Consider the following 21,086-nt stretch of genomic DNA (forward strand, 5'->3'; position numbering starts at 1 on the left):
GCAAGGTTGAACAACCTGACCTCTGATCTTGTGTGGAGGAAAATTCCTTCTTCAGAAGTCTTGAACGCATGTGAAAGCAGCAGGGAGAAGAAAATCCCAAAAAGTGTGGGTTTCACGCCACTCAGGATAGGAAAGGGGTCTGATGAGGTGCTGCCATGTTGAATTGTGCCTTTCGTATTGTCATGGAATGAGGTGACGATACTTAGTAGCTTTGGTGGACATCCAATCTTTTCTAGTAGTCTGAAGAGACCACGTCTGCTGACGAGGTCAAAGGCTTTGTTGAGATCAATGAAAGCAATGTAGAGGGGCATCTGTTGTTCGCGGCATTTAACCTCATAGTCCCTCTGAATTTGTGCAGAATTCTGAGCAGGTATATTCTACTTTTTTGTCTAATCAATAATGGCAGCTATATCTGTCTTATCTGGAACAACACTCTAAGAATTTGTACTGTATTCAGTGAGGATAGTAAAACAGATTTGTTTTTAGAATGTTGATAACTAGCATCAAAGGTAAAAACATTCTACACTTCTGGTAATAGCTAAGAATATTGCTCTTGCCTAGCTGAAGATAGATATTTAAATAAATATGTAATCATATATACTGATTACGGAAAAGCTGGAACATTTAAAAATGTAGTTTTTGGCTGAGCTTTCAGGAATGTATGAACTTGTCGCCTTAAAGCTGGCATTTACAGTGAGAGATAAAGAGGATCACTTTCATGAGAAGTGGCAAGCTTTTCTCAGCTCCTGTATAAGGAGCTACTTCATTCTGCTATCCTTTCCTGACTCTTTTGACCATATTTGCCAAACATCAGCATTTCAAGCTGACATTCAGCATTTCAACTGTTGTTTCAGCTTGTTAGTGTTTCACAGACAAATCAGCTTTTTTCACTGAGGTTGTCACTCTCAATCATTCAGATTGTTTGGAGGGCAGCACTGAAAGCTTTTAGAGCTAAACAATCCGATGTTCCTTTCTTTCACCGTTGGTTTCACACAAACTCAAGGCAGAAAATTCTTTAGATAAACTGATGATTTTTGAGTCACGGGGGGACAATTTTCAAACACTCGTTCCTGGTGTCTCACTTGAGAAATGGGCAGCCAAAAGTTGAAAATAGTGGGGATGGGGGTGGGGGTTGGTGGTGGTAGTGGTATGTAGGGCACCTCAGCCACACCATTCATGTCCAAGGCCTGAGTGATTTATGTTTTTAGATGGGCCTGTGTATAGGTGAGCAGAATGCCCACATGTTTCAGGCATAAGGTTGCTTAAATATGCAAATCGAGATCATATGCTGGTTGTCGGACCTCATTTGGAATTTTTAGGTACAGATTAGTGGAATGTCCATCTTGTATACTTCAGATATTAGTGCCAGGCAGTGAGTCTAAGTAACAGTCCTTAAATGAACCACTGGTGGCCACTCTAGAAAAGGCCTAGAATTGTTGGAGGAGGAATTTCTGTGGGGCCATGATAAGCAAGAATGCTCTGGCTGGCTCTGTAAAATTACTACGGCCTGCTGCCAGTTCCACACTCACCACACTCCAGGATTGGCCCCCTCCTCCCAGGCCTGACATCCCATAATTGCACTTCCTCAACTGACGAGCTGCAGGGAGATGCCGATTTGGTGTCAGCAGCATTCATATAAGGCCCGCACCCAAAAATGATTCTGGCATGCTGGCTGCCCTGCTGACTTGGTGCTTGTTTTGAGAGGCTGTTGAATTTCCCCTCTACAGTCAAGGGTGTGCATTTGTTTGTATCGAAAGAAGTTGCATATAGCAAATAAGCTGCTAAATACAGCTTTTAAAAGCTATTTTACTCAAAAGGGCCATCTTGGCCAAGTGTGGTTGTGTCAGCATGTTTGAGTTAATGTTGAATGCATTTGATCATTCTTTACAGAACTGCATGGGTTGGAAATAATGGGGAGTGCATTTCGAGCATATGATGTTACTTCATTTTTAAAAATTATACTGACATTGTCATGCTTTGAATTTTACTGCAGTGTACAACTGTACTGTGAATTGTTGCCAGTTTAAGGATGAATTGCAGCATTTGGTGTGCTCTGTGACTTTGGAATGTTTTCAGTTTGTTTATATCCTTGCATTGAGGTAGCTTTGACCAAATTAAAGCAATTAACATCCATTGGGAAATGAGAGATGTGACATTAATAATCAGGAAATATATGGATGGTATATCGCAGACTGGAGATGGTTGAGTTCACCTTGCAACACAAAATTCAGTTCCTTTGCCTATTTCTGGAAACTACAGGCTGGATTTTGTTCTTAGGTCACAGGTCCCCATGTCAGGACCGGAAGCAGGTGCAGCTTCCGTTGGGGCAGTGTGCGGCCGGTCACTTGTGATCAAGCAGCGGCTGGCCAATTAAGAGTCGGGAGGTGTGGGGGCCATCTAGTGAGCAAACTGAGGCGGGAGCAGAGGCGGTGAAGGCAGTGGCAGGTACTGCCACCATATTTAAAGGGCTACCAGGCCTGCATTCACTACTGCAGTTATCTTTGGAAGACTGTGATGAAGGAAGGTAGGCCCAACTATCATGGCTGAAGGAAGACCCCAGGTGGCCCCACAGTTCAACAGTGCTTCCCTCCACACATTCCTCCAGGCTGAAATGGAAAAGCAAGAGGTCCTGTTCCCCAGGGATAAGCGGAGGAGATCAACCTGCCTGACCAAGCATGTTGGGACGGAGATAGCGGAAGAGTCATCCTCCAGGACCTGGATCCAGTGCCAGAAGTGGGTCAATGAACTGATCTGGTCTGCAAAGGTGTGAACTCTACACACTTTCTACCCTTTGGGCCTTGCATGTGGCAGAGCGAGAGGGTGCGTTTGGTGGAGAGGGAGTAACCACTCAGTTGTGGGCAATTGGGTAAGGCAGCAGGAAATGCTGTCTGAGGCTTGGCTGCATCTCAGCGAGAGGGACCCATTTGTCATTGCATTTTCCCACAAAGTCCATCGAAAGTGGCCGCGTGCAGGAGGCATTGGTGTGCCTCTGTCGTGAGCCATTGGACTACCACCAACTTGACTCCATTGGTGGATTAAAATTGTACCTCTTTGTATTTGCAGCAGAAGACATGACACAAACAAAAGGAGAGGGCCAAGATCGATGGTGGTGTGCCTTGCTTGCACGTCTTGAGCCCAATGGAAGAGGAGGCGATGGAACTGGCAGGGCAGCAAGGCAGCCGCTCCATAGCTGATGGTGAAACAGGGGCGCCCATCCAAGAGCTTACTGAGGATGTCCTGAGGCACACGGATGTATGTGGCCCAAAAAAGCCATGGTGCTCATTGTCCAGCACTGGATACATGGAGTGCCATAGTAAGAATGGTTCAGATGTTGCGATGGGAAACCCATAACCCATCAATCTATCTGTTCTCTCATGCAGGCCATGTTCATCAAGAAGAACAAAGAGCTGGGGAGACTGAGGGACAGTCACCTAGCTCTGAGGAGGAGGAGGAGAGAGCCTGAGAGTGTGCACTGTCACATCATTTCTCCCGCACCCTCCACCAGCACAGATACTATCACATCAGTGGGTATCCGTCCACGTTTAAATTTAGGCACACAACCTGGTGAGCACAGCACAGATGTGCCAGAGCAGCTGATGGAGACTGTGACAGCCAAGGCCACTGACATTCGGAGGACTGTAGGAGGCAAGGCCCATGCAGAGCCCTTGGCTAATGACATGCCTCTGGAGTCATCAGCAACACAAGAAATGCTGCAGCTGCAGCAAGAGGTAAGGCAACATCTGTCAGAGATGCCAGAGGCTATTGCATTGACAAGTGTGGTCAATGGATGTGTCTATCCAGGCCTTGAGTGCTGCCATATCTCTGATTCGTGCATACATGGTTTCCTCCATTGAGAGATTGGCTACGCACATGGAGTGCATGATCCAGCAGACCACTCAGTGGCTGCTGGAGATGCATGCAGACCTCGCCTTGTCCATGAGCTCGATGCAGCAGTGGCATGGCGAGATGAGTTGAGGTACCTGGAGTCTCCATCAGGTCCTCTTCACTCTCATGTCAGCAGTGGGGTACAAGTGTGCCTTACAAGGGAGGAGGAGTGACTGTCTCACTCATCTGGGACTCCTCTCAGGGTGCTTCTGGTGTGAACAGCAGTTCCTCGCCCCTCTGCCAGTGACAGCAGCACCTCCATCATCCCGATGACAGAGGAGGGTTCTACACCTGTGCAGGAGGCTCTCAGTGTGCTGGGGCCTGCCAGGTCTCAGGCTGCCAGAGGATGGCCACCAAAATCACCCCAAGCCATGGAGCAGCAAGGTCAGCAGCCTGCCTCCACCTCAGCTGACAGCACCACATAGGAGCACCCGGAAAAGATTGAAGAAGAGCACTTAGATGCACTTAGGGATTCAAAGGTGAATGTAGATTCCAAGTGGATACCCTTTGGGACTTCATTTAAACCCTGCCTCTATCAAGGGGCTGGAAGTGAGGAACTAAGCCCCGAGCACTCAATGCTTCAGCCTTGACACTGTATAATGTGCAGCTGGGCGCTGGAGTGCAAAAGGAAGGAGGCGACAACAGAGCTGCTTAAAGATAAGGCTTTATTAGTGCGGTTCCAGAAGGTGGTAAGGGCCATAAGAAACGTGAATTTATAAGGGTGTCTCCGGCCTCCCTTGTGTGTATCTCATGGCAGCTTTCCTGCTGTTCTTCATCTGGCACTGCCTGAGCAGCATCCTCATTGTCAGAAGAGGCATCACGTTCCACAATCTAGAGTAAGAATAATTAACTGGGGTAAGAATGGATCTGGGCTGAATAAATTGGAACCAAAGGTTGACAGGAAAAGTGGTAGCTGAACAATGGGCTCCCTTCAAAGAAGGGCACAGTCAAGGTATATTCCTTTGAAGGGGAAAGGTAGGGCAAACAAATCCAGAGCTCCCTGGATGACAAAATTAATAGAGATTAAGATGAAGAAGAAAAAGTTTGCTTATGACAGATGTCATGTGGATAATACAATAGAGAACCAGGCTGAATATAGGAGTTTCAGAGGGGAAGTGAAAAAGCAAATAAGAGAAAGAAAGAGGGAGTACGAAAAGAGACTGGCAGTTAACATAAAAGGGAATCCCAAAGTCTTCTATAGGTAAAAATGTGGTAAAAGGAGGAGTAGGGCCGAGTAGGGACCAAAAAGCCAAAAAGGGGATTTACACATGGAGGCAGGGCGAATAGCTCCAGTGCTAAATGAATACTTTGCATCTGTCTTTACCAAGGAATAAGATGCTACCCAGTAATTAATACACTAGAAGGATTTAAGATTGACAAGGAGGAGGTACTAGATAGGCTGTCTATACTTAAAGACTTAAAGTTGATAAAGTACCAGGACTGGATGAGATGCATCCAAGGATAAAGAGGGAAGTGAGAGTGGAAATTGCGGAGACACTGTCCATAATTTTCCAGTCTTCCTTAGACTCGGGTTGTGCCAGAGGACCGGAGAATTCAAGATGTTTACACTCTTGTTCAAAAAAGGATGTAGAGATAAGCCCAGCAACTGCAGGGCAGTCAGTTTAACTTTGGTGGTGGGGAAACTTGTAGAAACAATAATTCGGGTCAAAATTAGTAGGCACAGAGACAAAATTAATAGGCACAGGGACAAATGCAGGTTAATTAAGGAAAACCAGCACGGATTTGTTAAGGGAAAATCGTGTTTGACTAACTTGCTGAAGTGTTTTGAAGAGATAACAGAACGGTTGATGAGGCTAATGCTGTTGATGTGGTATACATGGACTTCCAGAAGGTATTTGATAGAGTGCTGTTCAATAGACTTGTGAGCAAAGTTATAGCTCACAGAATAAAAGGGACAGTAACAACATGGATACGAAATTGGCCGTGTGACAGGAAAGAGAGGGGGGAATTTTATGCTCTTCCCCAGGCAAGTTTGGAGGCAGGGAGAGCATATAATCGGGTGGGAGGGTGGCGGAGGAGAGGCCCCGCCTCCTCCTTGCCTCCGCTGAAATTAAGTCCGGGGCAGGAAAGCCTGTGAACAGCCTTCCCACCCCGCCCCCAATTAATGCCCAATTAAGGGCCACATCCTGCCACCGTCGCAATTAGCTGAGTGGCGGGCGAGCCTCTCATCGTATGGGTAGCACAGCAAGAAAACCTGTGTGGGTTGATTGCTGGCTCCGGGGTGGAGATCCCTCATTAAAAGTGACTTAGTGCCTGAACAAGCATCCCGGCATCGGGAAGTGGGGTCCCGCTGAGATCCACCCCCGGCCCTTGCTGCCAACCTCCCTACAACCCCCACCCCACGATTCCCCACAAACCCTGACGTACCTGTGGCCTTGATCCAACGCTGCTCCTAAGCCACCAGTTCTGCGTGGCTCTGCTCAGTTAAACAGCTGCTGGCCTCTGATTGGCCGGCAGCTCTCAGAGGGCGGGAGTTTCATTACCAGGGTCCTTGATCTCTTTGAAGGCCCACTGCTGTCTGGTTAAGTGCCTAATTGGTACTTAATTTGGCAGGCCTCCCACAGAGGGGCAACGCAGGGTTCTCAGTGGCACTTTTGCCGGGGTAGAGACCCCTGTTACCTTGATGAAATCCTGGCCAGAGGGTAGTGATTAATAGACATATTTCGGGCTGGAGGAAGGTTTGTAGTGGAGATCCCCAGGGGCCAGTATGTGGACCCTTGCTGGTCCTGATATATATTAATAACCTAGACCTTGATGTATAGGGCACAATTTCAAAATCAAAGTGACTCCTGACAATGCAGAGCATGCGCAGAGCGATCTCAGACATCATCAATGTGTGATGAAAAGTTGCCAGCCTGTCAGTATGAATGCGCACATGTGGCTGAGAGGTGGGAAGCAGCGCGGCCTGGTGCTCACAGGTGGAGAGTGGGGGGAGCGGGGATCGAGCGGCCAGAGAGCGGGGTGGGGATGGGGGGAAGCGAGGAGCGGGGTACATTCGACTGAGGGGGGGGAAGGGGAGCAGTGTGAGGTCTGGAGCGAGTGGCTGGAGGTGGGGGTGGGGGAAGCGGGGAGCGTACTGCTGGAGAGCAGGGGGGCGGAGTGGCAAGGCCGGAACCAGTGGCGAAGGGAAGGCAGCAGGGAGCCAGCAGTGGGAAGACAGGCGCAGGAGAGACCAGCAAAAGAGAAGCACAATGGCAGGAGGGAGTGGGGGACTGTTGGAGGTGGGATGGAGGCAACGTTGGCAACCATTGAGGTAATTTTCGGGTTGAATTTGCTTTTGTGATAAATTGAGCAGTGCCATCTTTAATCAGCAAACGCAGCCTTTCAAAATTTGCGGACGATACGAAACTTGGAAGCATTGTGAACTGTGAGGAGGATTGTGTAGAACTTTAAAAGGACATGGACAAGTTGGTGGAATGGGCAGACAGGTGGCAAATGAAGTTCAATGCAGAGAAATGTGAAGTGATTCATTTTGATAAGAAGAACATGGAGAGACAATATAAAATAAAGGGTACAATTCTAAAGTGGGTACTGAAGCAGAGGGACCTGGGTGTATATGTGCATAAGTCATTGAAGGTGGCAGGACAGGTTAAGAGCATGGTTAATAAAGCATACAGAACCCTAGGCCTTATTAATAGGGGCAGAGAGTACAAGAGCAAGCCGATTATGTTAAACTTGTACAAGACACTAGTTCAGCCTCAGCTGGAGTATTGCATCCAGTTCTGGGTGCCACACAGAAGGAAAGCATTGGAGAGAGTGTAGAACAGATTCACGAGAATGGTTCCAGGGATGAGGAACTTCAGTTATGAAGCTAGATTGGAGAAGTTGGGACTGTTTTGCTTCGAGAAGAGAAGGCTAAGAGGTGACTTGATAGAGGTATTCAAAATCATAAAGGGTCTGGATAGAGTAGATAGAGAGAAGCTGTTCCCACTCGTGAAAGAATCGAGAACAAGTGGGCACAGATTTAAAGGCATTGGCAAAAGAAGCAAAAGTGACATGAGGAAAAACTTTTTCATGCAGCGAGTGGTGAAAGTCTGGAATTCACTGCCTGAAAGTGTGGTGCAAGCAGGTTCAATCAAGGCGTTTAAAATGGAATTAGACTATTATCTGAAAAGAAAGAATGTGCAGGGTTACGGGACAAAGGCGGGTTGTGGTACTAGGTGAATTGCTCATTCGGAGAGCTGGATCAAACACTTTGAGCTGAATGGCCACCTCCTGTGCTGTAGCAGTTCTGGGATTCTGTGATATCTTCACCGGTCAGTGCCTCCCCGCTCTGTAGCGTCAGGTTGTGCATTGTACACCAGACCACCATGATATGTGACACTAAAATAAAAGCAAAATACTGTGGATGCTGGAAATCTGAAATAAAAACAGAAAGTGCTGGAAATACTCAGCAAGTCTGGCAGCATCTGTGGAGAGAGAAGCAGAGGTTACGTTTACATGATATGTGACACCCTCGCTGGGGCATAGTGTGGGTTCCACCAGATTGATCTTTGCACCTTAATCTCATCTTCAGGAAACCAATGGCCTGCTCAACGGTCGCTCGGGTTGTCCCGTGACAAGTGTTGTACCTCTGCATCCGTGCATGGGTTCCTCACAGGCGCCAGTAGGCATGTGTTCTGTGGGTACCCCTTGTCTCCTGGTATCCATCCCTGAAGGCGCAAGGGGAGATGGAAAAGCTCTTGCACCTGGGACTTCATTTGTATGTAGGCATCATGGCTGCTTCCCAGGAACCTCACACACACCTGCAGGATCCATTTGTGGTTGTTGCAGACCAATTGTACATTGAGCGAGTGGAAGTCTTTTCAGTTGATGAAGACCACTGGCTGGTCTGCGGGAGCCTTGATAGCCACCTGTGTGCAGTCAGTGGTACCTTGCACTTGGGGGAATCCGGCGATGGCTCAAATCCTATATCTCTCTCAGCTTGACTGTTTGGATTGGTGCGGAAGTGCACATAATTACCGGCCCTCATGAAAAGGGCATTGACGACCTCCTTGATGCATTGATGTACCACTGACTGCGAGATCCAAAACATATCTCCAGTTGATCCCTTGAATGATCCAGTGATGTAGAAGTTCAGTGCCATGGTAACCTTCAGTGACCCTGGCTTGGGTGTTCGCCAAGTCTGATGGAGTCAGCTCATCTTGCATCATGGCACATAGATCAGTGAGGAACTCCCTGGAATGGCTGAGTCTTCGGAGACACTGTCACGCGGATATCTGCAGGTAGTTTAGCCTCAGCTGGTAGACATTCTCTGGAGGGTAGCTTCTTCTGCACACTGGAGGTTGTTGTCATGCCCCTCTGCATCCTTCTCCAGTATCCCGACCAGGAAGCTGGCCCTCCTATGGGTCGCAAGTTCCATGTCTGTGCCTGGACCTCGCTCCCTCTGTGCTGCTCCTCCTCCTCCTTAACGAGGGCCCCAAAGCCAAGGTGAATAAGGCCCATAATAAAAATAGAATGTGTTGGAAATAATCAGCGGGTCAGGCAGCATCTGTGCCTGTTGTTCATGTAGACAGAACTGCTCATTATACTCTCTCTGGATTAATGCTTTGTCTTTCGTCACAAGCATTAACACACTCTTTGCCTTTGTTCCAGGACAGCTTTGTCATTTAATCTCTCCTGCGATCTGCCCTATCAAACACCTTCCCTTTTGTTCTCTTGCCCACAATCCCCCCACCCCCCTCACTTACTTAAAACCTAATTCTTTTCTAACCTTTGCCAGTTCTGATGAAAGGTCACCGACCTGAAACGTTAACTCTGCGTCTCTTTGTATTTTGCTTTAATGAGGCCTATATGAGAGGTTGCCTTTCCCTGAGTGCAAGGCCTTCACTGCAAATGCAACCCCACCCCCCCCACCCCAGCCTTTCCCTTACTTGTCACCTCTAATGAGGTGACACTGCCCTGATATGCTCCCTGCGGCGCTGGCATTTTTGACCCCACTTCTGTCAGTGATTCCCAGTGCTCTCCCTCCTCCACCCTCCTGCCAAGCGACAGTGCCTCACCCAATGGCTTCCCAGTGAAGCCAGCACTGAACTCCCACCTCCTTGTTGCCTTTAACCAGGCAAGGCTCTGAAGCCCCCATGGTGTGCCATGTGTTAAATCAGACCCAATGAATAAAATTGTTCTCCATTGGACTCAGTTACCTTAATTGCCTTCCCGCTGCATGGAAATGCAAAGTGCGCGCTCCGTGTTGGCCTCCGGCAGTAAAGTGTGCAAGCGACGTCAAGATGTCTTCCATCCTGATTTTATGCCCCCCGTCGCCTCCGTTCCTGTCCCCAATGGTCCCTTAAAATTCAGCCCTACATCTTGGGCTGGAGTTTACCAAGCCCTCGACGTCAGGCTCCGTGGCAGGAGGGTCCTGAAGATGGGTCCGAAAGAGGCCCACCACGGACCTCAACGCGGACCTAGGGCGGCACAGTGGCGCAATGGTTAGCACTGCAGCCTCACAGCTCCAGGGACCCGGGTTCGATTCTGGGTACTGCCTGTGTGGAGTTTGCAAGTTCTCCCTGTGTCTGCGTGGGTTTTCTCCGGGTGCTCCGGTTTCCTCCCACAAGCCAAAAGACTTGCAGGTTGATAGGTAAATTGGCCATTATAAATTTCACTAGTATAGGTAGGTGGTAGGGAAATATAGGGACAGGTGGGGATGTTTGGTAGGAATATGGGATTAGTGTAGGATTAGTATAAATGGGTGGTTGATGGTCGGCACAGACTCGGTGGGCCGAAGGGCCTGTTTCAGTGCTGTATCTCTAATCTAATCTAAAAACGCCTGGAGGACCCGGCCTGATCCTCCCAGCAGCAGCTAGGCGCCGTGGCGGCCCCCCGCCGCTGGGCAATGGGACCTAAATTCAAATATTTAAATTAATAAAATGAATACATTTAAATGGACTTGCCTGCAATCTTGAGGGCCTGCTGCGATCCTCGGTACGGCGTCCGACACTCCCGCACCTTCAATTCCCTGTTCAGGGAAAAGCGGCGTGACACTGGTGGGGAGGGGGGAGGAGTTAATATTTTCTTTGGAGGTGGGGAGAGGGGGGTCAAATAAACGTAATGTGTTATGACCAGGTGAGAAAGGTGTCTAGGGATCTGTTACTATCTTCACCTGGTTTTATTGTAGCAGGGTTTAATTTTAAACACACTATGTTTTGAGCTCCCCCTTTGTGAATCCTTGTTCACAGTTTTCCAATTATAAGACAAAGAAATCAATTCACACAGGTTTTCTGAGGTTTAGAGAAGAAATATGAAATTTTATTAAAACTTAAACTCTAATACGGTTCACACCTACAGATATATGACACACCCACGCTAGCATGCACATGCGATACACACATGCAGATAGGGACAGAGAAGAGGAGAGGAAAATATAGTAGAAAGGGGTTTGAGGCAGTATCAGAAGAGTCACTTGTTTACTGTGCTTTGAGATCACTTGATAGTAAGTAGTTTTGCTGTTTGTCAGGGCCCAGTGTTCTTCTTAAACCTTGTTCAGGTAGGAGACTTTTCTCTCTTTGAGGTTCACGTGTTTTCACAAGATTCAGTTCCGTGGAAAAGAGATGGAGGCAAGCAGGACTGGAGAGGAGGTTCTGTTCCAGCCAGGAGCACACGGCTTTCTGAGTTCAAATCCTCTGTTGGAAGTTCAAATTCAAAACCTCCAACAGTCAGTCAGTCAAGTGACCAAAACTGGTCTGATCACTTTTTCTGTGTATTGGGGAAGCAACGACTGGGTCCCCATTGTTCCAACACTGTTGGTTACCATGCGAATGTCTTTCCAGTCAGGGGCTTGCAATTTTAAGGCTTAATGTTCATCTGGTGAAATCATGTGTGCCTCAGTCTTGGCAGGTGGGGAGGTGTTTGCCTGACTGTGTGTAGGGAATGGTGGGATGGGGTAAACTCTAAACTTAGTGCAGTCTTGAGGGGGGGGAAGGTCACGTTTAAAAGGTAAGTGTTTTGGCGGGGGTGGGGAGAAAGGGCAAATAATTAATATAATTGTTATTGGGGGCTGGGAAAAGGGCCGTTTAAAATTTATTGGATAAATTTTGGGGGGATACTTCAAAAATTTAAATGTGCCGGCAGGGCTGGCTGCCCTTTAAACATGGCTCAAGTGCCTGCGCACAGGCAGCTAACACCATTGCCAGAGACAGATAGCCCGCCTCCTTCACGTGATTGGGGGGGAGTGGGGGGGGGCAGGCCACCCAGCTACTTAAATGAGCCTCCGTGCGGAAGATCGTGGCAGCTCTTCAGCGTGTGTGGGCCGCCATCTTTTGAGCTCGCCCTTTTGTGCACAAGTCTTTTTTTTTAATAGGTTATGACGTATAATGAATTTTATTTGCCATTCAGAAAGTAAATTACAAGTGTTTTCTCAATTTATTTTGTTGGACTTGGGTAAATATAAATTTAATATGCAGTACTTTCATCCTGTAGGCTGTATGCAAGACAGAGGTTGATAGATTTTTGGGTACTAAGGGAATTAAGGGACATGGGGATAGTGCAGGAACGTGGAGTTGAGAGAGATCATAGCCATGATCTTATTGAATGGCTTACCCCAGATCCTGTTTCTTATGTTCTTATGTATGCTTTCTTCCATCCTTGGAGAAGTCTGAATGGTTTCTTAGTTTGAAATCTTATCTTGCTGTATAATGGAATGGCTACCATATGACACAATCCTGTAAGGAAGTGCCCAACCACAGTCCTACTTTGCCTGATGTTGATGGCTTTGAATACCTGCAATGCAGCAGTGACTACACTTCAAAAATACTTCATTGGCTGTAAAGCACTTTAAGATGCCCTGAGATCGTGAAAGTACATTCCTTTCCTTTAGAAAAAATTTTGTTTTGCTATTTTAATATTAATTTTAAATGTGTTAACTCGCCCACAAACAGGTATCTGTTAGAGTAGTAGATACAAGAATGTCATATGAAATATTTTTCTGCTATTATCATCAATAGTAATTTCTAACCTCATGTATTTTAAAAATTTAAAAACTGCTGACTTACGGGCTGGATTTTGCAGTCAGCGGTGAAGCGACAGTGTTCATTGCTGACCTTGAAGAAAGCTGTCCATAAGGATCTAGCAGTCTGTGTGGTGTAGATTTCACCTTTCCTGACGTTCATTTCGTTCTGGGGTCAGCTCAAGGGGATCTCCAGGTTCCAGCAACAGTGATGTCATCAAGCAGAATAAGCAGCCAATCACATTGAAGTATTCTCACTGACAGCAAACCAGGAAGTAAAATGCACTGATTGTCCTTCACATTTAATTACATTTACGGAGAGTGAAATAAATGATTGGGACATATACATGAGATTAAGGTGAAAGATGAAATATCAGAAACAAACTTTTAAAAAAAATTAAATATGTAGAATTTTTTATCATAATGGAAAAATTTTACATTCCACCAAATAAAATTAGTCTTTCATGGGCAGGGAGGTATTTCAGCAGTAATTACAAGCTTAGTATGCTCTTAAAATCCCATTCACACCTCATTCAACAAGGTGTTTGCAGTGAGACTAATAGCATAAAAGAACAAGTTCTCGTCAGTTCAATGATTTCTGCTTGATTGCAGTGCGCAGGGACTTCAACAGCACACCCTATGAAGAAGCGTGGATTCACTGACAGTAACTTCTGTATTTCCGCATTTAACTGTGCGTGTGCGGACTCCAGATGTTGTTGCCAATTTCATAGGAGTAGAGACGGCAAACACGGACCGTTTTGCTGTCATTACTACTGCAAAATCCAAGCCTAGGAGCCTTCCCTTTTTCCATAGCTCCCCTTTTTCCCATTTTTTGTTTCTGTTTTTCTTTTTACCTTCCTTTTCATTTAGGTTTGGTTAGATATATTGTTTAAATTTGAAGGCATGTTTACTTGTGCACTTGCTTTATTTTCCTGTTAGGAATGGGTGTGCTGATTTGGAAGGCAGCTAAGAGCTCCTGATGACACAGTTTACTAAATTCATAAGAAACACATGTTGCAGAAAGTTAAGGCACCTGATCAAGCAAGTAAACCCAAAATCCTCTAACCAAGGAAGATAGGAAAAAGAACAGCTAAATGGGATAGTGTTACCCTCAGAATTCTGTTTTACTTTATTTTTTATTCAGAAAAGAATTTGAATAAACAGGACTGTGGATCACTTCTTAATTATTTCCCAAAGAATTAAAGATAAAATAGATTAGGGCAAGTTTTGAACTACTGCAACATGTAGTAGTTTTAGAGCAATAGAATCGTAATTAGTTTGATTTATTTCAAAGAGATTTTTTTTTCTTACAGTCCAGTGTTAAATCTACATGGTGTTTTTCAAGCACTAAAAATTATGTATGGCTACATTTACATAATGAGGTTTAATATATATATTTTAATTAAATTCCTTCAGTTTTGAAGGTTGTCTCTTTTTGTTGTTACTTACATTTTATTTAGTGGGCTCTATTTTGGACTTATTAGTGTTTTAAGTTGCTTGGCTACATAAATAAATGTTTGTTTTATTCGGTTTTAAATTGAGATTAATGAATACTCTTGAAAGTGCCAAATTTATGGTTCTGTCCAACAAATGATATCCAACAAAGCTGGATGATTACCTTGATGATTACTTTGTACGTATGTCCTATTTCTGCTTAGGCTGATTATTTGCATCCTCCAACAGAATCTGGTGAACATGAAGACAAAAGCACTGATGCCTCAGGTGAGATTTTTTCACATCCTTGTGCTGCACCAGTCTATGGCCTTACAAAGAGAACAAAAGAAGATTCAGTTTCAGAAAAGCAGACCAAACTCGAGGATGGTGATGATTTGGGACCATTGCCTGAGAACTGGGAGATGGCGTACACAGAAAAAGGCGAAGTCTATTTTATTGAGTAAGGCATTTTATTCAAATACTTATGTAACTTCTAGTCGAACAGTTTAGTTAACTTGACTTAGAAATGTGCTATCCCTGTTTAACTTAAAATTATAGCTAGTAAAAAGAGCTAAACGTGCCAAACATACAGGTGCCTTGAACAATTTCAGTTGTACCTCTTCTGTAGCTAATTCAATTGTGTAAGCAAATTAAATCTTTTGATTGCAGTTTGACTTGAACAACCAATTCTTAAAAAAAACACTAGAGCAGTTTGTTTTATTCTTAGCCATAACACCAAAACAACATCCTGGCTTGATCCACGTTTAGGTAAAAAAGCAAAGCTTCCAGAAGAATGTAAAGATGACGGTAAGTAAAACTGCATGTCTTTGCTTAGCATGTGTACATATCCTTTTTTGAATTCAGTTGCTTTTTTTAAGATTTGATAGCTGGAGAGTGCATCTTGCCTCTGAATAATAGTTAATGAGAGCTGCTAGGACTGGGACACAGGTGACCTTCACTGCTTGCTGCATATTGTTTGTTCTTCTCCAGCCCTATAATATCAGCTGCAGCAGTGTAGAAACTGAGGTTGTCTTTTTCTATGCCTTGGAGAATGTTTCTATGTTAACTTTGTATTTCTGATTTTAAATTGAAGGAGACAAGCTGCAATCTGGAAACACAGGACAGAAGCTAGGTACTGTAACTTTAAGTAATTTTCTTGTTTTATTCTCAAGATAATACCTCTTTTCATATAGCCATCTTGTTTCATTTTAGTGAAGAGTTTATACAATTTTATTTCTACATTTCCTCTGACATAATTTGTTTTGATTTCATGAAAATATTCACAAAACCTGTTTTGTTACTATTAGGAAAGGAATAGCAGTGCTGCCTACAATGTACACCATTTGCAAGCTTTGTTCTGTTTTCGTTGAAAAGCATGTCATCTGAAATATATATATAAACATATTTCATACAAATATGCAGCAGGATTTTTTTATAAAATCCAAACTGATCAGCATTTAGGTTTATCACAAAGCAAGAAAAAACTTAACTGAATATGAATAATCTCCCAAAGGAAAAAACAAATATTTGTGGTGAAAGATGCTTTCATTTTATCTGAGGTCTCTGTACATACCAAATGAAGTATAAAACAGAATGATTTTTTTATATGATCTTAAAATGGATCACTCTTAATTTTCAGAATTTGCAGGCAATTAGTTAAATTCATGTTAAACTATGATAACCTATGATACAAAACATGTATAATGTGCATAAGCTGATAATTCTAAGATAGGTTATCACTGTTGTGAAATGAAACTGCTGTCTCCGTAGAAGAACAATGCCTGGAGCGAGTCTTAATTTGCTTTTGTTTTTCCACTATCAGAAAATCTTAAGCAGTTTTAGAAGCTTTTGTTTAAGACGGTGCTTGCTCTCATATTCATTATTTAAAGTTGAATTTTAACACTTTTTGTACTGATGTTTGGCATTTGAAACAGCACCGTCTGCAAACATTTTTTTTCAAATTATTGCTGTTGCTAATATATGCGTAAGAGAACACAGGAAATGTTTGAACTCTACCGGTTGTCTCCTTTTTATCCGCCTGCTGCACTGAAACAAACGTTCCCTTAGCAACCACACTGCCACCAATGAGCAGGAGACCCAAAGTAATCAATTAAAATGGTCTCTGCAGTTACATCCATGGCAACAATGACAGAAACGATGATTTGTTTTTATTGCTCTAATAAGATGTAATTCTTGATGTCAGTAAGTGCCACATCACCTAAATCCATAGTACATCCACCTCATTTTATTTCTCTTTTATGAATTGTTCTAATTTTTTAAACATTTATTTTAGTTTTTACCCAATGCATAGAGAGCAACTACATTGGGTATTCATTGCCTTTGGTATTTATTCAAGAGAACAGACTAGCCTAATTATTTGGTTGACCTGCTGGTTGGATGTTTTTGTTCCCAAAGAGTCCCTAATGTGCATTATTTATTTACCAACCAAAAGGATCAGCTTGTTGTTTCTAGAAAAGGGTTCACCGCTGCATGTTACATTTACAAGCGGGGTTGATCTCTTAATCATAAAACAGGGAGCCATCAGTACAGGAAGACCAGTTTCAACGCTATAAAAGATGTAGAGTAGAAGTTCTCAGTCTCAGCTACTATATATATTGATAGCTGACAAACTGACCTTTATTAGAGCAGTTAAACTTCAGCTCAAAAACTTTGAATGTGTAAGAAATCAGAGCATCATCAGAAAGTTTATTTTGCATCCACACATACAAACACATTGTTAGAAGCATACACATTCACCTGTTATATCCATTTCTGGTTTAGCATTCATTTTTTGGGAGTAAGATAAATTTCAACAATAAGATTTATGAAGTGTGAACTTTGTGTCAGGGTCAGAAATGCAGAAAATTAGAAAATCTTTGGTGCTGAATTTGATAAAATTGGTTGGCTAAAATATCTGGTTTTGAGTATGGCTTGACAATGTAGGTAGTACAGTAGATAGAAATGTGTGGTTTCAGTCAAATAAAACTCTTTAGGTAACCCAAAAGAAAATGCCTCCAATGTACGCTCTATTTATTATGTAGCCTGCTTAACTAGATTACTTTAATTGAGAACATTTATCTACTTATTACTGCAGAGTTGGTTATTCTGATGTGAAGATATTTTTGCAGTCACCCAGCCTAGAAATATTCTTTCTGATTATTGCATAGAGTGCACAAAGGCACAATATTATTCAGTGTTGAATTTGTCAAGAAAATATGTGCATTTTGTCCCTACAAAATTAATGAGATGTGTTTAATTAATTGCACAGTAAATCCCATTGCAATATTTTAAACTTTAGCCATTTATATCACATTCCTGGGAGTCTATTTTGTAGCAGTCAGACCAGAATTGGAGTTAAAGGGCACCTGGCATGGCTGGACTCCAGCTATTAATTGAGGGGCTAAATTTCATAGATTAGGAGCTTTGGCCACTCATTTGACTCCTGTTTCATTGTAGGCAGGACCATGATATTTGTAGTACTTGAAAATAATTTTTTGAAAGCTGTGTTTAAAGAAGCACTGATAATGTACATCAGAGAGCTTGCCAATTGGCATACATCTTAATGTTTGTGAGTGATAGTAACCTGAAGAGAATGTTTTTTCCATCATCAAAGAACACAAGACCCTCTGGCCAGTACACTATCTACCTTTCATTTTGACAGGAAACGAGAAATGAATATTAGTAATCACGAGCATTGTTGTGTACCAAAACAACCTGCATACTTCACTCCTGAGTCTCAGCAGTAGCTATTGATGTATGTTAGAACAAGACGGGGCGTTGATTTTTTACTTATCCTAAATTTGTTTCTTATCCTAAATTTGTGACAGGAGGTAATTTTTTTGATAGTCGTGAAGTTCTACAAGATAATTTGTACAAACTGCAGTGCTTCTAAATATGAGGATTTTCCTTGATTTGAAACCAAATAGTGGGCTGAATTTTATGAGTGTGCCGCAAATCGCGGCAGCGCTTTGATCTCGGCAGTCCGCTCGCACGGATCCGCCGTTGCTGAGCCCCTGCGATATTTCATGCAGGGGCTCGTTTAAATGGAGGGGATGGAGCAGCCGCCCCCCGATGACATCATCGGGGGCAGCCGCTCCATTTCCGGTGATGGTGTCTGGTGCCACCGCCATTTTTAAAGTGCTTCAAGCCCTTAGCAAAGCTTTGAATTTGCATTTTATTTAAAAAATAGATAAAAGCTGGAAGCTCTTTTACAACCCGAAATTTCCCCCCAACCTCATAAGATTTGCCCTTCAACCCCTTCCTACCATCCCTACAGCTAATAAAAAGGGTTTTTCCCACTCCCATCATTCACACTAATAATCTCACTCCTCCCCCCTCCCCACCAGATTGTTATTATTCTCTGAGTGAAAAAATACTTCCTGATTGCATTCCAAAATGTCCTAGATCTTATTTTAAGATTATATATTCTTGTTCTGGATTCTCCCACCAGATGGTTTCTCTGTGTCCACCCTATCGAATCCCTTATATAAAAGCAAAATACTGCGGATGCTGGAAATCTGAAATAAAAACAAGAAATGCAGGTCTGGCAGCATCTGGCGAGAGAGAAGCAGAGTTAATGTTTCGGGTCAGTGACCCTTCTTCGGAACCGAGTTCACTGAGCCGAAACGTTAACTCTGCATTATCTATCGAATCCCTTTATTGTTTTAAATACCTCGGTCATATCACTTCTCAACCTTCTAAACTCAAAAGAATATAAACCAAGTTTATGCAACCTGCCCTTATAATTTAATCCTTTAAGCCCTGATGTAATTCTGGTGAATCTGGATTGGACCCCTTTCCTGAGAACTGGAAAGGTGCTAAATAATAGATATAACTAATGTTGGACAGGAGGCAAAACACACAGGTCTTGAGTTAGTTACGGGAGATCTTTCTCTCCTATCACGTAACTTTGTTTAATTATTACATCTTTATAGAAGCCATACTCGGTCAAATGCTGCCTTGATGTCAAGGGCAGTCACTCTCACCTCACCTCTTGAGTTCAGCTCTTTTGTCCATGATTGAACCAAGGCTGTAATGAGGTCAGGAGCTGTGTAGCCCTGGCAGAACCCAAACTGAACGTCACTGAGCAGGTTATTGCTAAGCAAGTGCCGCTTGATAGCACTGTCGACAACACCTTCCATCATTTTACTGATGATCGAGAGTAGACTGATGGGACGGTAATTGGCTGGGTTGGATTTGTCCTTTTTGTGTACAGGACATACCTGGGCAATTTTCCACATTGCCGGGTAGATGCCAGTGTTGTAGCTGTACTGGAACAGCTTGGCGAGGGGCGCAGCAAGTTTTGGAGCACAGGTCTTCAGTACTACCAGAATGTTGTCAGGGCCCATAGCCTTTGCAGTATCCAGTGCCTTCAGTCGTTTCTTGATGTCAAGTGGAATGAATCGAATTGGCTGAAGACTGGCATCTGTGATGCTGGGGACCTCAGGAGGAGGCTAAGATGGATCATCCACTCGGTACTTCTGGCAGAAGATTGTTGCAAATGATTTAGCCTTATCCTTTGCACTGATGTGTTGGGCTCCCCCATCATTGAGGTTGGGGATATTTGTGGAGCCACCTCCTCTAGTTAGTTGTTTAATTGTCCACCACCATTCATGACAGGATGTAGCAGGACTGCAGAACTTAGATCTGATCCGTTGGTTGTAGGATCGTTAGCTCTGTTTATCGCATACTGCTTACGCTGTTTGGCATGCAAGTAGTCCTGTGTTGTAGCTTCACTAGGTTGACACCTCATTTTGTGGTATGCCTGGTGCTGCTCCTGGCATGCTCTCCTGCTCTCTTCATTGAACCAGGGTTGATCCCCTGGCTTGATGGTAATGGTAGAGTGGGGGAAATACCGGGCCATGAGGTTACAGATAGTGGTTGAGTGAAATTCTGCTGCTGCTGATGGCCCACAGCACCTCGTGGATGCCCAGTTTTGCATTGCTAGATCTGTTTGAAATCTATCCCATTTAACACAGTGGTAGTGCCACACAACATGATGGAGGGTATCCTTTGTGTGAAGACAGGACTTCGTCTCCACAAGGGCTGTGCGGTGGTCACTCCTACCAATACTGTCATGGACAGATGCATCTGCAACAGGTAGATAGGTGAGGATGAGGTCAAGTATGTTTTTCCCGCTTGTTGGTTCCCTCACCACCTGCCGTAGATCTGGTCTAGCAGCAGTGTCCTTTAGGACTTCGCCTGCTCTGGTGCTACCAAGCCAATCTTGGTGATGGACATTGAAGTCCCCCACTAAAGTACATTCTGCACCCTTGCCACCCTCAATGTTTCCTCCAAATGGTGTTCAACATGTGGGAGTACTGATTAATCAGCTGACTAGGGGTGGTAGGTGGCAATCAGCAGGAGATTTCGTTGTCCATGTTTGAAGCCATGAGACTTCACGGGGTCTGGAGTCGATGTTGAGGACTCCCAGAGCAACGCCCTTCCGACCGTATACCACTGTGCCACTACCTCTGCTGGGTCTATCCTGCCGACGAGACAGGTCATACCCAGGGATGGTGATGGCAGTTTCTGGGACATTGTCTATAAGGTGTGATTCCGTGAGTATGACTATGTCAGGCTGCTGCTTGACTAATCTGTGGGACAGCTCTCCCAACTTTGGCACAAGCCCCCAGCTGTTAGTAAGGAGGACTTTGTAGGGTCGACAGGGCTGGGTTTGCCGTTGTCGTTTCCGGTGCCAAGGTCGATGTCGGGTGGTCTGTCCTGTTTCATTCCTTATTGACTTTGTAACGGTTTGATACAACTGAGTGACTTGCTAGGCCATTTCAGAGGGTATTTAAGAGTT

General features: G+C 44.2%; 1 protein-coding gene across 20 annotated transcripts in view; it reads left to right on the top strand.

Moving 5' to 3' along the window:
* The window catches only part of magi2a (membrane associated guanylate kinase, WW and PDZ domain containing 2a), an 899,048-nt gene that overhangs the window by 691,970 nt on the left and 185,992 nt on the right, over positions 1-21,086 (top strand). For all 20 annotated transcript variants that reach the window (XM_068059206.1, XM_068059207.1, XM_068059208.1 and 17 more), the window contains 3 exons: positions 14,531-14,741; positions 15,009-15,088; positions 15,375-15,413. In XM_068059206.1, coding sequence (XP_067915307.1) covers positions 14,531-14,741; positions 15,009-15,088; positions 15,375-15,413 — 330 coding nt within the window. The remainder of the gene's footprint in view (positions 1-14,530; positions 14,742-15,008; positions 15,089-15,374; positions 15,414-21,086) is intronic.

This window comes from Heterodontus francisci, chromosome 27 (assembly GCF_036365525.1).
Source record: "Heterodontus francisci isolate sHetFra1 chromosome 27, sHetFra1.hap1, whole genome shotgun sequence".
In the NCBI taxonomy this organism is placed as follows: domain Eukaryota; kingdom Metazoa; phylum Chordata; class Chondrichthyes; order Heterodontiformes; family Heterodontidae; genus Heterodontus; species Heterodontus francisci.